Below are 11,595 nucleotides of genomic sequence, written 5' to 3' on the forward strand. Positions count from 1 at the left end.
TCATTCTGGTACAAGAGGGCCTTTTGTTATTGTGTGACCCACACTATGAGCCGAAAGATGTCGGGGGACCCTTTGCTTCTTAATTGGTTATTGGCAGCAGCCCTTCCACTTTGTACCTCCTGCATGTATTTAGTTGAAACAATGACTTACTGAAACACTATATAGACCTAAAATAAACATATAATTGCTGTTTTTGGATGAATTACATTTAACCTAGATACACAGATTCTCTTCACATGCTGTAGTTTCCACTGATTTAATTATAATGTCCAATGCACGTTTGCCCCCCTTCTGTATCTCTTATCATTCAGTCAGCTTGACTAGGTAAGGTATGTGTGTATGTCCATTTTTGGGTCTACCCTGTGCACCAAAGACATGAAACAGAGCCTACAGGCATCTGACCAAATCTCCTCGGCCTTCTTTCTTTAAGCACACACCCATAAGCGAGTGCACAAACTCTCTCGCACACACTGTTTGCCTTTGTGTATGCTAGACAGCAGATGGCAGCCCATTATAGGGCTGACAGAGCAGTCATCTGGCAGGCACCCCGGTTACCCCCTCCTTCCACCTCTCCTCCCCCACCACCCAAAAGACACCCAGCACAACACAACAGGGATAGGAGCCTTTTAGGCGGGAGACTGTATCTGTGTGTGTGTTAAAATTGGACACTGGCCTTTCCGCTCTATATAGGTCACTGTTTCCACTGTTGTGTGTGTCTGCGCCATGTGAGGTAAGTCAGGCTCACATTTGACTGGGGATTTGCCAGGCTATGACTTACTTTGAATGGAAAGTTTATCTCTACAGTATGGAGGACTGATGCTGCTAAATAAAAAATTTAATGGAAAAATACATGTATGTGTTAATTATGTAAAGAATAAAAAAATGATAATAATGTTTCATTCGGCTTCTTTATTAATTTACCTTTGTAGTATTATCTCAATGTATTTACTTACACATCTTTATTTCCTTTATTTTTGATTTTTCATCTTTCCATCTTTCACCTTCTGACACTTTTAATGACAGTCAGTAATACAGAACACAGAAAGAATTCAGTTCTTTCTGTGAAAGATCGGGTCCTCTACCTGAGGCCTGGCAGCTTGAGGATCCTTCCTTGGACTGTTCTGGACTGTTCTGGACAGAGATCTCGGATGTTGTTCCTGGGATCTGCTGGTACCACTTGCCCAGCTTAGGGGTCACTGCACTGAGTGCTCCGATTACCATGGGGACCACCGTTGCTTTCACCCTCCACAACTTTGCAAGCTCTTCTCTCATGCCTTGGTTTTTCTCGAGCTTCTCATGTTCCTTCTTCCTGATGTTGCTATCACTTAGTATAGCTACAGCTATCACTACAGCCATCTTCCTCTGCTTTTCTACCACTACTATGTCCAGTTGGTTAGCCATCGCCAGTTTGTCTGCCTTGATATGGAGGTCGCACAGGACCTTAGCTCATTCATTACCCAACACCCTAGGGGGTGTGTCCCATTTTAACCTTGTGACTTCCAGACCACTTGTACTTGTAGCTTGTAGCTGTAGCTGTCCTCTGGTATTACAGTCCCCTCAGCTCTGACTAGCTTCCTTCTCTTTGTCATCATCCTATTACACTTCTCCAGTCTGAACAACATTCCAATGTCGTCGCTGTATATCCTGGTGGTATGGATCAGTGCATTGATGTCTCATTCACTCTTGGCATACAGCTTGATATCACACATGTAGAGGAGGTGGCTGATGATTGCTCCATTCAATAATCTCACTGAGGGGGTTCAGGCCTATGCAGAACAGCAGAGGGGACAGACCATCTCCTTGGCAGATTCCACACTTGATGTTGACTTATGCTATTGGCTTGAAGCTGGCCTCTGGAGTTGTTCGCTACATCCCCACTGAATTCCTGAGGATGGCTCTTAGGATCCTGTTGATCTTGTACAGTTCTAGGCATCCAGGATCCATGTGTGGGGCACTGGGCATAGGGTTTCTTACAGTCAGTCCAGGCAGTGCACAGGTTGGTGAGCTTGGTCTTGCAGTTTCAGGCCACTGTTCTGTCTACCACTGCTTGGTGTTTTGCTCCTCTGGCATTCCTGCCTATTCCTTTTGGTGCCCCGCTCATGTATTGAGCCATGTATGCAATAAGATACTTAAGCTCAATTATATTAATTTAAAAAATTGTAAAAAATAATAATTTTGCCATATTTTATAATTAATGTAAAAATTTAAAATGACAAAAATGTTTTCAATTCTTTTTGGTGCATTTGTAGACATATTTATTTATTTATTTATTTCATTTAAAAATATTAGTTTTTTATTGTTTATTTTGGATTTTGACAGTTTTGATCCTCCATACTTTATACCCGATATCCAGCTACACTTACAATAACTTTGTATATATGTGCATACACTCAGTTCTTTTGTCAAACTCCAGAAGTAATCACAAAGTTATTCACAATAATTCCTTGACCCTATGTAAAAGTGAGTCATAGGCTCGAGGTAAACTCTAACAGTAAACGCTACAATATTCTCCTTGTGAATGAGAGTTTGCTACAGGACGAGTGGAGCTGTCTGTCTTTGTAACATTTACACTCTTCACTGTGCAGGACATGTCTTCCAAACACTGGCCCCAGAGTGACTGCCTCCTGCAGCCTTTATAACAAAGGATTATACAACAGTGAATATCAAACAGCAAGTGGAGGAGGGGTGTATTTCCCTGTGGAGGTCAAGGCCAAAGTTAGGATTTTATGTCCTCTGCAGAAGGTAATCTACAGCCCACCCTATAGAGATCCCACCACAAGGACAAGGCTGGGAGGCACCACTGAAAAAGAAAGACTACATGCAACTTCTGAGAGCTGCTTTGGAGTTGCTGGGGCAACTGGCACAATCCCTGGTCTTTTGGCAAAGCTTTCAGCAGGCCTCAATCACACTTCCTATTAGAAAGGAGGGAGGCCCAGTGTGTTCAAAGGAAAATGAACAGGAGCCTAAGCATTGAGTCGTACACCGAGGCATGTTTGGACTGAAATGAAATCATCATACAGTCACGGAGGGTTTGCTGGTTTTATCATTATCACAGTAACATATTACAGCATATTAAATAGACATAGACACACATTAACAAATCACAGGAAAAAAGTAAGGAACATAACAAAACCAACAGCAGAAATAACATTCAATAAAGGCAGCATTATAGAAAAGGCTAAATTTAATAATCATGAAGCATCACTTCCTGCTTCACTGACTGCATCTAACTGCTACGTTGTTTGAGCTTTGATTGCAGCAACTAATGTACAGTTTTCAGAATATAAGCCTGACTTTAGATTAGCTGAAGCACTGGGCAGAAAAGAGCAACACCTTCAAACTTTCCAGCATGTTGCACTTGAGACAACACCCCCATCAGTGATGTCACGGCATGCTTTGCCCATCAGATAAAGTGGGTAACACACACACACACACACACACACATACACTACTGTGACATCACTAATCAGGGTGTTTACATTCAGCCTTCAACCTCCTGCTTGCATCTAGAAAATCCTGATAAAGTACAAGTACAAGCCCACATCAGGAAATTCAAAACTCATCTGCACATTTCAGAAGCTCCTCTACCCCCTCATCCTCCACCCCGAGTGCAACCTCACCAAAGTGATCTCAGCTCAGCCACCCAGGACAAAGAAAAGGGTTTCTTAGTCGCCCTCGAAAGCCCCATTGGTGGCTCCCTGGCATTCAATCTTTTTCCGGCACTTGGACAAGATCCTGTGGAGCAAGTTTGGAGATCTCTGTGCCTGGGGCTGAGAGGCCACGAGCTGAGGCAAAGGGATCTGGGAGCTCCGAACCAGGAAAGGGCCTTCACGCTCACCCTGGCCCTTCTCCAGCCCCACTCCTCCTCCACCTCCTCTGCTCCCCCTCTTGAATGCCTGCAGAATGTGTCCACTGGGGGACAAAGAGGAAATAACAAACACAAAGACCCTGTTTATTCCTTATGACCCAAATTCCACTGTGAGCAGACAAGACATGAAGAGGCCTGTGGGCTTATGTACAGTATGTTTGTGTGTGTGTGTGTGTGTGTGTGTGTGTGTGTGTGTGTGAGAGAGAGTATGCGCTATGAAATGTAATAGATTTTATTATAATAAACCAAATGTGCTGTATATCAAATAGTTCTTGACTGTTTTTTCTTTTAGATAAAAAAACAACAACTACAAAGTCTTTTCTTTCCCTCTTACTCTTCTTTGGCCCTAATGAGATGCAGCACTGTGAGAAGGGGATTGACTAGCTTGTGTGCGTGTGTGTGCGTGTGTGTGCTTAGCAGGCTCAGTAATCAGTGTTCTTTGTCAACTAATGAGGGAAGAGAGGGGCCACCTGTTCAGGGGTGCTGGGCGGAGAGCAGTGGGGTGGGATTTGGAGATGGGGGATGTGGGGAACATCTGCCGAATGCTGGGTGTATGTGCATGATTGTGTGTCTGTGTGTGTGTGTGCATATACTTGATAAGAGGGAAGCATGAAATTATTGATGTGTGTGTTTACACCTACTTCCCATATCTGCCGCGTTCACTGTCACCGGGTGTAGTCCTCACAGATAAACTCCTCCGAAGGCCTTTGGGAGGCAGATTTGCCTGAGAGTGGAAACATGATGTTTTTAATTCAACTTTTTATTAATTATTTAATAGTAAATAGACAGTAATTATAAAATAGAGTTATTTAAAACACTTTTCTTCTTCTTGTTTTTGATTTTTTTTTATTTGTGTTGTTCAGAAACAAAGAAGTAATTTTTGATCATGTCTTTTTGTTATAGCAAATAACATAAATCAAACTGACATTATCAACGTTTTGATAATACAGGAAATTTTTTTAACTTTTTTCAGAGAATGGTGAGAGAATAGTTTATAGTTATTAACTGTTAGTGAGGAGCATGTTATACTTCTTAACACCTGCTGTGTTTGTCAGTGTTTAATTGCTAAATTAGAGAAGGTAAAATTGTGAGAAATCTCTTTGCTTCTGGTCAATCACTGCACAATATGAGCTCCCACCAAAACCAGTGCAAATATTATGCATTTAAGTCTGAAATTTATGAATTACCCTTTATAAATATCCCTTATTAAATGTGCAACAATTCAAGACTGACTTAAGGAAACAGCTCTCATAGGCGTTTCTAAATTCTGTCATGAATGTAATATGTTTATTTAGGCACACATTTGGTTCTGGCTTATTTAAAACATACACGTGACAAGCAGAGCAGAGAGGAAAATATAATCTGTCCTCTGTAAGCTGCAGCAGCAACAGCTCTGTCCACTTTCTCTGCATTACTGAGCACATTCAAGAAGCCAACCAACCTGGCCCAGCTCCATCACACATGAGGCGGGGAAATAACCTCGCTGCCCATTCTGCAGCTGCCCAAACCACCTCCCTTCCTCGTGTTTGGACAGCACCAGGGTGACGTCACCTGGAGACAGCTCCAGCTCGTCAGGCCAGTGGGGCCTGTACCTGTGCACCACTACCATCTAATGGACAAAAGGAGAATTACAATAATTTTAACTCTAATTTGAATATTCAACATTGCAAGATTAAAATTCAATGCTACATTTATGTTAGGGCAGAACTTGTTCATGATCAGCGTCCAGCTCCTTTTTTTTTAAACAGCCTGCAGGTCAGAGTCGGTGAATGGAAAGGATTACGTGTGAAGACTTGGATTAGTTGTTATTTAGTGTAATAGTAACTCTTAATCAGGGTTTACCCTTCATTATGTTACACCTGAATATTATGTGAGAGAAATTGGAAAACTAAATGCGTAGTATTGCAGGACACTGATTAAATTGATGCAATGTCACATTCATATCCATTAGTCTTTGACATATATAAGCATACATAAACCTTTGAATTGAGTTCTCATTTTCATATCAGTGCAGTTAAATATGCAGATTTCTGTTGACGGAAATTAAGAAAAAAGTGAACTTGCCTTTTCAGCTTCTGCTCTGTATCGATACCTCCCTGTTTATCATCGAGAGCAGAAATGAATCAGCAAAAAAGGGTTATTTTCAACATTTTTCATTACTATGCAAATGTGCATAAGAAGACCTCGACATTAATGCGCGCACATAAACATCTGTGCAGTTAAATCTTTATGTACACTGTCCAGAAGGAGGGAAAACAAGGCATTTATCGGTCAGCTGGCACTGGGCTTGCTCTTGCTAACCACATAAATAATGTCCTGCTAAGCCACACTTCCCTGCAGATATGATTCCACTCACCTTGTGGAGCAAGGACAGTGGTGAAAACCTCAAAGTGTTCATTGCTGTGCATGTAGATGCGCTGCATCTTGAAGATCGGACGCTCTCACACTGTCCGGGACTACTGAGCTCTCTCTGCAATACCTTAAATAAATGCAGCTGACTAATCCACTGCAGCACAGACTGGAGCTGGACACACACACACACACAGACACACATACACGTGACCAGGGACGAGTAAAATCTTAGTTTATGTCAGAAAATGTATGATTGTTAGAATTTTCTTATCACCTCACACCAATGCTTTTTATTTTGGAATAAGAGGCAGCATCTTTCTCATATATCATGCTTGACCACTCCATCTTGCTGCCAATGTCTATTGTTCTTTGACCATCTGGCCACATGCAAAAGAAGTTTAGAGGCCACTGCTTGCTCAGATGTGAATGAGAATTCATAATTTCACCTCATCAGGAGTGCTTGATTGATTATTGGCTGTGCCCCACTTTCCTGTGGCCTGGGTGAGCAGGGACAAAGATGATAGGGCTGGGGACAGAGTGCCCGACCGCTCAACAGATGGTGATTGAAACCCCACCACCGCCTCCCCTCTCCAGCTCTGGTGCGAAGGCGCTTGGCTGCGAGCTTGCATTAGTGATAAAAAGGCATCCATCACTAAGATGAGAGATGACTCAGCTGGAGCTGGACAGAGCACCCCGCAGCCTTGGCGACAAAGTGAGGATACAGTACACGCAGAAGGATTTGACTTTTTGTTCTTCTAGACAATCCAAACAGAAATTACGCGCAGTCAATTTTCACAAATAATTACAATCAGTGTCAACAGGAAATAAGGTTGTCAGGGGATCACGGATTATCTAGGTGAACAGAGCAAGAGGTGCGTTTGTGTGCCGTCTGAAAGTGGAAACACCTCTAAATGCAGGAGACTAATAAATCTCATTATCTGAGGCCTTAGCAGTCCAGGAAAATGTCTGACTAGACTGCAACCACTCTGGCTCCAAGACCAATCTCTTTCAAAAGGGTGAAGACCGTGGAAATACACACCTCAATACCACCACAAAAGAAAGACGTGCTCAACTGGATGAGAGAAAAATCCCACTCACAGTTTGCTTTGTGTTGTGTTTAAATGTACTTAAGTTGCAGATTCTGGCTTTGTGAGCTATCTGTTACACTATACACTGCTCCTAATTCAGAACGATGGCTCCAGTCTAGACATCAAGGCCAAACCGAAGCCCTTACATAACCAAAAAAAACACAGCTAAGCTGCTAAGAAATCCGATCTGATGCTTCTCGGAAGAAGAAAACTGATGAACACTGAACAGCTCAGAGTCTGTAAAGACAATCTGCGGCAGCTTAAAAAAAATATTCTGAGCATAAAAACCTCTCTGCTGTTACATGAATAATACATCTGATCTGATGCCGACATGCATTTACTGGCTGGAGCTTGTTGCTGCAGTTAACCAGCCTCATTTAATATGAATGGGAAGCTTTGAAACTATTCCCCAAGACCATGTAAATTAGTTAACAAGTATGTATAAAAAAACCTGTTTGAACGTTTCCATTAAATATCCCTGGGAGCATTGGGCCATTGTAGGCCACATTTTCCCCCCATATTCTTTCAGAAAATACACCTTATATTACTAAATACACACAAACAAATTATTAAATACACCATAAGAGGTATTGTTGCACATTACCAACCCTGGCTGAGTTTTTCTTAGCTACTGCATGGCTTTTTATGCACTCTCATATTCTGACATGCATATATGTTCATATCCAGGAGCAGAAAATTCACCTATTAACTCCATTGTTTTTACAATAAATTGAAATAATGATGAACATGCATATTGTTGTACTATTTTGCTGCTGCGTTGGTGAAATGTTCTACAAACTAATTCTAATAAATCAGAATTAGTTTGTGGATAAGTTTCTAAAAGTATGCTGTAGATATAAACACCCTTGTAATACTTACACTACATGCGCAAAGCTGCAGCAGCTGCCACGAAGCTCCCACCGCAGTTTTTCTGCAGATGTTAATGCCAGACGAAGGTTGGAGGTCTGCTGTTATTGAGTCAGCAGAGCACCTCAGCGACCTTAACTTCACACAGAGTTCCTGTGGTTCCTAAACACTTCCACTTCAAATGAACTCATTGCATTCCCACTACAGAACCACGGTTAAATTCAGGGAACGACCCACTCTTTCAAAAATGTTTGTAAAGACAGATGCCAGATGGACTTTTGTCCATACAGTCTAATTGGCTAATAAACAAAGCTAAGCAGTGGGAATATATGGAAGCTTGTTTCTGCCAATGAAAAAACAGCTTTTTCTGTCATCCATATCTCAAAATTTAAAGTTAATAACTTCAAGTTTTTTTAAGTTACCAAGTTGATAACCTGAATTTTTGACTTATGGATGGCACATTTTTGTTCTTCTTTCAATTGGAGCAAGAAGCTTCCAAAGGAACGAGTTGATGCAGAGAGCGAGCTAATTAGTTTGACATGATTAGCCACAATCATTCAGCAGCAAACCTTTATGATTTATAGGAAATTATCTCTTGACCTCCTGGCTACAGATAAATGTGGGTCCCTGAGCCCAATTTAAAGAAATTTATTTATTTTTTAAATATCAAATAGTGCTTATAATCCCAATTTGTTTTGCACAAACACTCTGGTTTTATTAGTACTATTAAAGTATTTCCCCAAAGTTACATAAACTACATTAAACTTCTGTTAAAACTATATAAATCATATGAAAACGTAATGAAATTAAAAATTAGAAGTCAAATATTTTGAATGTATATATATAGTTTACAAAGTAATATGTAAAGGGTAACAAAAATAGCCTTAAAAACAACCTATTTTCAAATATGTCTCATTTATCAAGGATCTAAAACGCTTTACGATACTTAACGTAACCGTTTCAGACTTGAAGCATCAATTTACTCACACAGAACTAAAAAATAACTTCTGCAATAATTAAAGACGGAAAAACAAGTCACTCGTGTTCTACTCGGCTGTAATATTAAAGTATATTTGTGAAATTTTTTCATGAATATTACACATACATCGAAAAGAATCATCATGGATGCTGCGGTCAAAATGTACAGTAAACATAGTTTACATAGATGGAGGGAGCATCCCACCCGTGGGCCACAGGTAAACCAGATGCTCTGTTCATATTGCATCATGAATGTCCAACACTTTGATGCCAAGGCAGGCACACACACACCCACACACATGAAGACACAAGAGTCCTCAGCGCTTCCCAGGTTTGCCTCTTCTCTTCCCTCCTCCCCCTCCAGCTGCTTTTCCTTTCCCACCTTTTCCTCTGGCCTTTCCACCCATGCTGCCGCCTTTACGTCCCTTCTTCCCTGCTGCCTTCTTGTGTTTTGCAGCAGCCTCCTCTCTGTCCTCCTGCCTCATCTGTTTATTCACAGCTTTGGTGATGTCCAACTTGGGCTTCTTAGTGTCCATGACTTTCAGGAGCTCCAGCTGCTTCTGCTTTTCATTAGAAAAGTTGCCAATGAGGGGCTCGAATTTCCTCTTCTTGCCCTTCTTTGCTGGGTTCTCCTTGGGCAGGCGGTCCTGAAACCTCCCCAAGGATGCTGTGGAGGTTTTGGCCACACTCTCGGCTCTGGCCAGCTCGTCTTTGGACTGGCTGGCTTTGGGGGTCAGGGTTACAGCAGGGATCTTGACTTTCTGCGATCTGGCGATGTTTTTCAGCCTGTTGAGCTCGTTTTTGGCCACCCTCTCCTTCTTGGCTTTGACGCGTTTGGCGAACTGGTCCTCATTCGGGTCTGCGCTCTCGGGCACCTCGATCAGCCACTCTTTGGTGTCATCGCCGGCCCTCTTGTAGCCCCAGCGCCTCTTCCACTCCTTTGCGGTTTCATCCCACACCAGGTTGGTCTTCTTCTTCTTCTTTATGCCTTTCAGCTTGGCGAACTGCTCCCATTTTGTTGGAGGTCTGGGTTTCGGTGGTAGCTTCTCTCTGGGCAGCCGGGTCGTCGGCTCCGGCAGTTTGGCCACTATCGCCTCCTCGACCCTCTCCGTGGGCTGTTTCCATATTTCGTTGACGAGAAGCTGCGTGTTGTCGCGAGCGAGAGCGCGCAGAAAGTCCTCTTTGCTCTTTTCCCGGAGGTCGCGAGGCTCGATGCGGTTTTTGTCACACGCCAGCAGGTTCCCGATGTCAAACTCCAGGTCCAGCTCTTTCTGGACTGATATGCTTTTCAGCGTTTCCGCCTCTTGCGCCTCAGCTTTAGCCAACAACTCCTCTACACTGCACGCTGCCATGTTGCTCAGTGCTGAAAACCCCACGTGTGAGGCAGGAAAAACACACGGGTCAGTGAAAAGAGCTTCCGGGTCAAAGTCGGCGAGCTGCAGTTTGACACGTGACCACAGGAGCGCGCTGTCGTTTCATTTCTTTGCGTAACAGCGACGCGCAGATACAACAGATAGACGGTATCTGAAAGTCATGTCCTCAAGACACATGAAGAAAAATCCACAAAGACCTGATACTGGACCCGAGAGATGGATCTGGCCCGTCAGGTGATCCATTTAGTGTTCACTGAAGCCTCACCAGAAATGGTCTCAGTGGAAAGGTGGCTGTCAAGAAGCTGTTCTTAAGGAAGGGAAGCAGGGAGAAAAGGCTGAAGCATGCCAAATTACACAAGAACTGGACTGAAAATCAGTGGCAGCAGATCTGATGGAGTGATGAATTCAAATATGACATTTTTGGTTCAGATTCTCATCAATATGCAGGAAGGTCGTCAGGAGAGAGGCACGACAGTGAGTGTCTACAGTTATTTGTAAAACACAGTGGAGGCTCCGTCATGGTTTGGAGCTGCATTTCATCCAGGGGTGTTGGAGATCTTGTCTAAAGTGATCAGATACAGATCCACCACGCAACACCATCTGGAAATTGTCCAATTAGCAACATCTTCATTTTTCAGCATGACAATGAAACCAAACACACTGTCATTTCAGTAAAAGCATACGTGGATAGAATAAATGGACTGAAAATGGAGTACAAACTCAATCTTTGATCATATATGCTGTATATACATGTATTTATATATATTTGCACATGCTTCAGTAAATCACTCTGCCAATTCCCTTTTTTTTCAAGCAAAATATAAAGAAATGAGAAGTGGCACATGGGCTTTTTCTCATTACTCTATACAAAAATGATCCACATGTAAAAATGATCTGTCTTTAACAATAAAAACATTTCCAAAATGAAAAGGTCTAAAGGTGTTTTTAAAATTGACATGTGCGTGTGAAATAACGAAACAAACAAAACAAAACAAAACAAAACAAAACAAAAAACCCATTTGAGGTTCTATAATGTTCTTGTTTTAGATAAAAAATACATTTATTTTCT

The 11,595-nt window shown here is 42.1% G+C and overlaps 2 protein-coding genes and 1 long non-coding RNA gene across 3 annotated transcripts; 1 reads left to right on the forward strand and 2 right to left on the reverse strand.

The window, feature by feature from the left end:
- Window positions 1-626: 626 nt before the first annotated feature.
- LOC146380282 (uncharacterized) lies at window positions 627-3,176 on the forward strand. The gene is made up of 2 exons (XR_014801287.1): window positions 627-730; window positions 2,586-3,176. It is a non-coding gene; the product is annotated as an uncharacterized LOC146380282 (long non-coding RNA).
- Window positions 3,026-6,406, reverse strand: LOC146380283 (vexin-like). Its single transcript, XM_084939258.1, has 5 exons — window positions 6,225-6,406; window positions 5,933-5,964; window positions 5,310-5,477; window positions 4,510-4,592; window positions 3,026-3,912 (listed from the first exon to the last, which is right to left on the reverse strand). Exons 1-5 carry the CDS (start codon window positions 6,289-6,291, stop codon window positions 3,666-3,668), a joined length of 597 nt encoding a protein of 198 aa, XP_084795384.1. The 5' UTR covers window positions 6,292-6,406; the 3' UTR covers window positions 3,026-3,665.
- Window positions 6,407-9,214: 2,808 nt separating this feature from the next.
- Window positions 9,215-10,562, reverse strand: rrs1 (ribosome biogenesis regulator 1 homolog). Its single transcript, XM_084939257.1, has one exon. It carries the CDS (start codon window positions 10,503-10,505, stop codon window positions 9,471-9,473), a length of 1,035 nt encoding a protein of 344 aa, XP_084795383.1. The 5' UTR covers window positions 10,506-10,562; the 3' UTR covers window positions 9,215-9,470.
- Between the last annotated feature and the right edge of the window lie 1,033 nt (window positions 10,563-11,595).

Source organism: Perissodus microlepis, chromosome 9, assembly GCF_051167445.1.
Source record: "Perissodus microlepis isolate ML-2025 ecotype Zambia chromosome 9, ASM5116744v1, whole genome shotgun sequence".
Classification (NCBI taxonomy): Eukaryota; Metazoa; Chordata; class Actinopteri; order Cichliformes; family Cichlidae; genus Perissodus; species Perissodus microlepis.

Excerpts from the sequence above, each read along its gene's own strand:
- LOC146380283 (XM_084939258.1), bottom strand. The coding sequence starts at position 6,291 with ATGCAGCGCATCTACATGCACAGCAATGAACACTTTGAGGTTTTCACC. Across the intron at positions 5,478-5,932 it reads ACAGAGCAGAAGCTGAAAAG|ATGGTAGTGGTGCACAGGTA; the intron begins GCAAGTTCACTT and ends TTTGTCCATTAG. Across the intron at positions 3,913-4,509 it reads GAACGCGGCAGATATGGGAA|TGGACACATTCTGCAGGCAT; the intron begins GTAGGTGTAAAC and ends TTTGTCCCCCAG.
- rrs1 (XM_084939257.1), bottom strand. The coding sequence starts at position 10,505 with ATGGCAGCGTGCAGTGTAGAGGAGTTGTTGGCTAAAGCTGAGGCGCAA.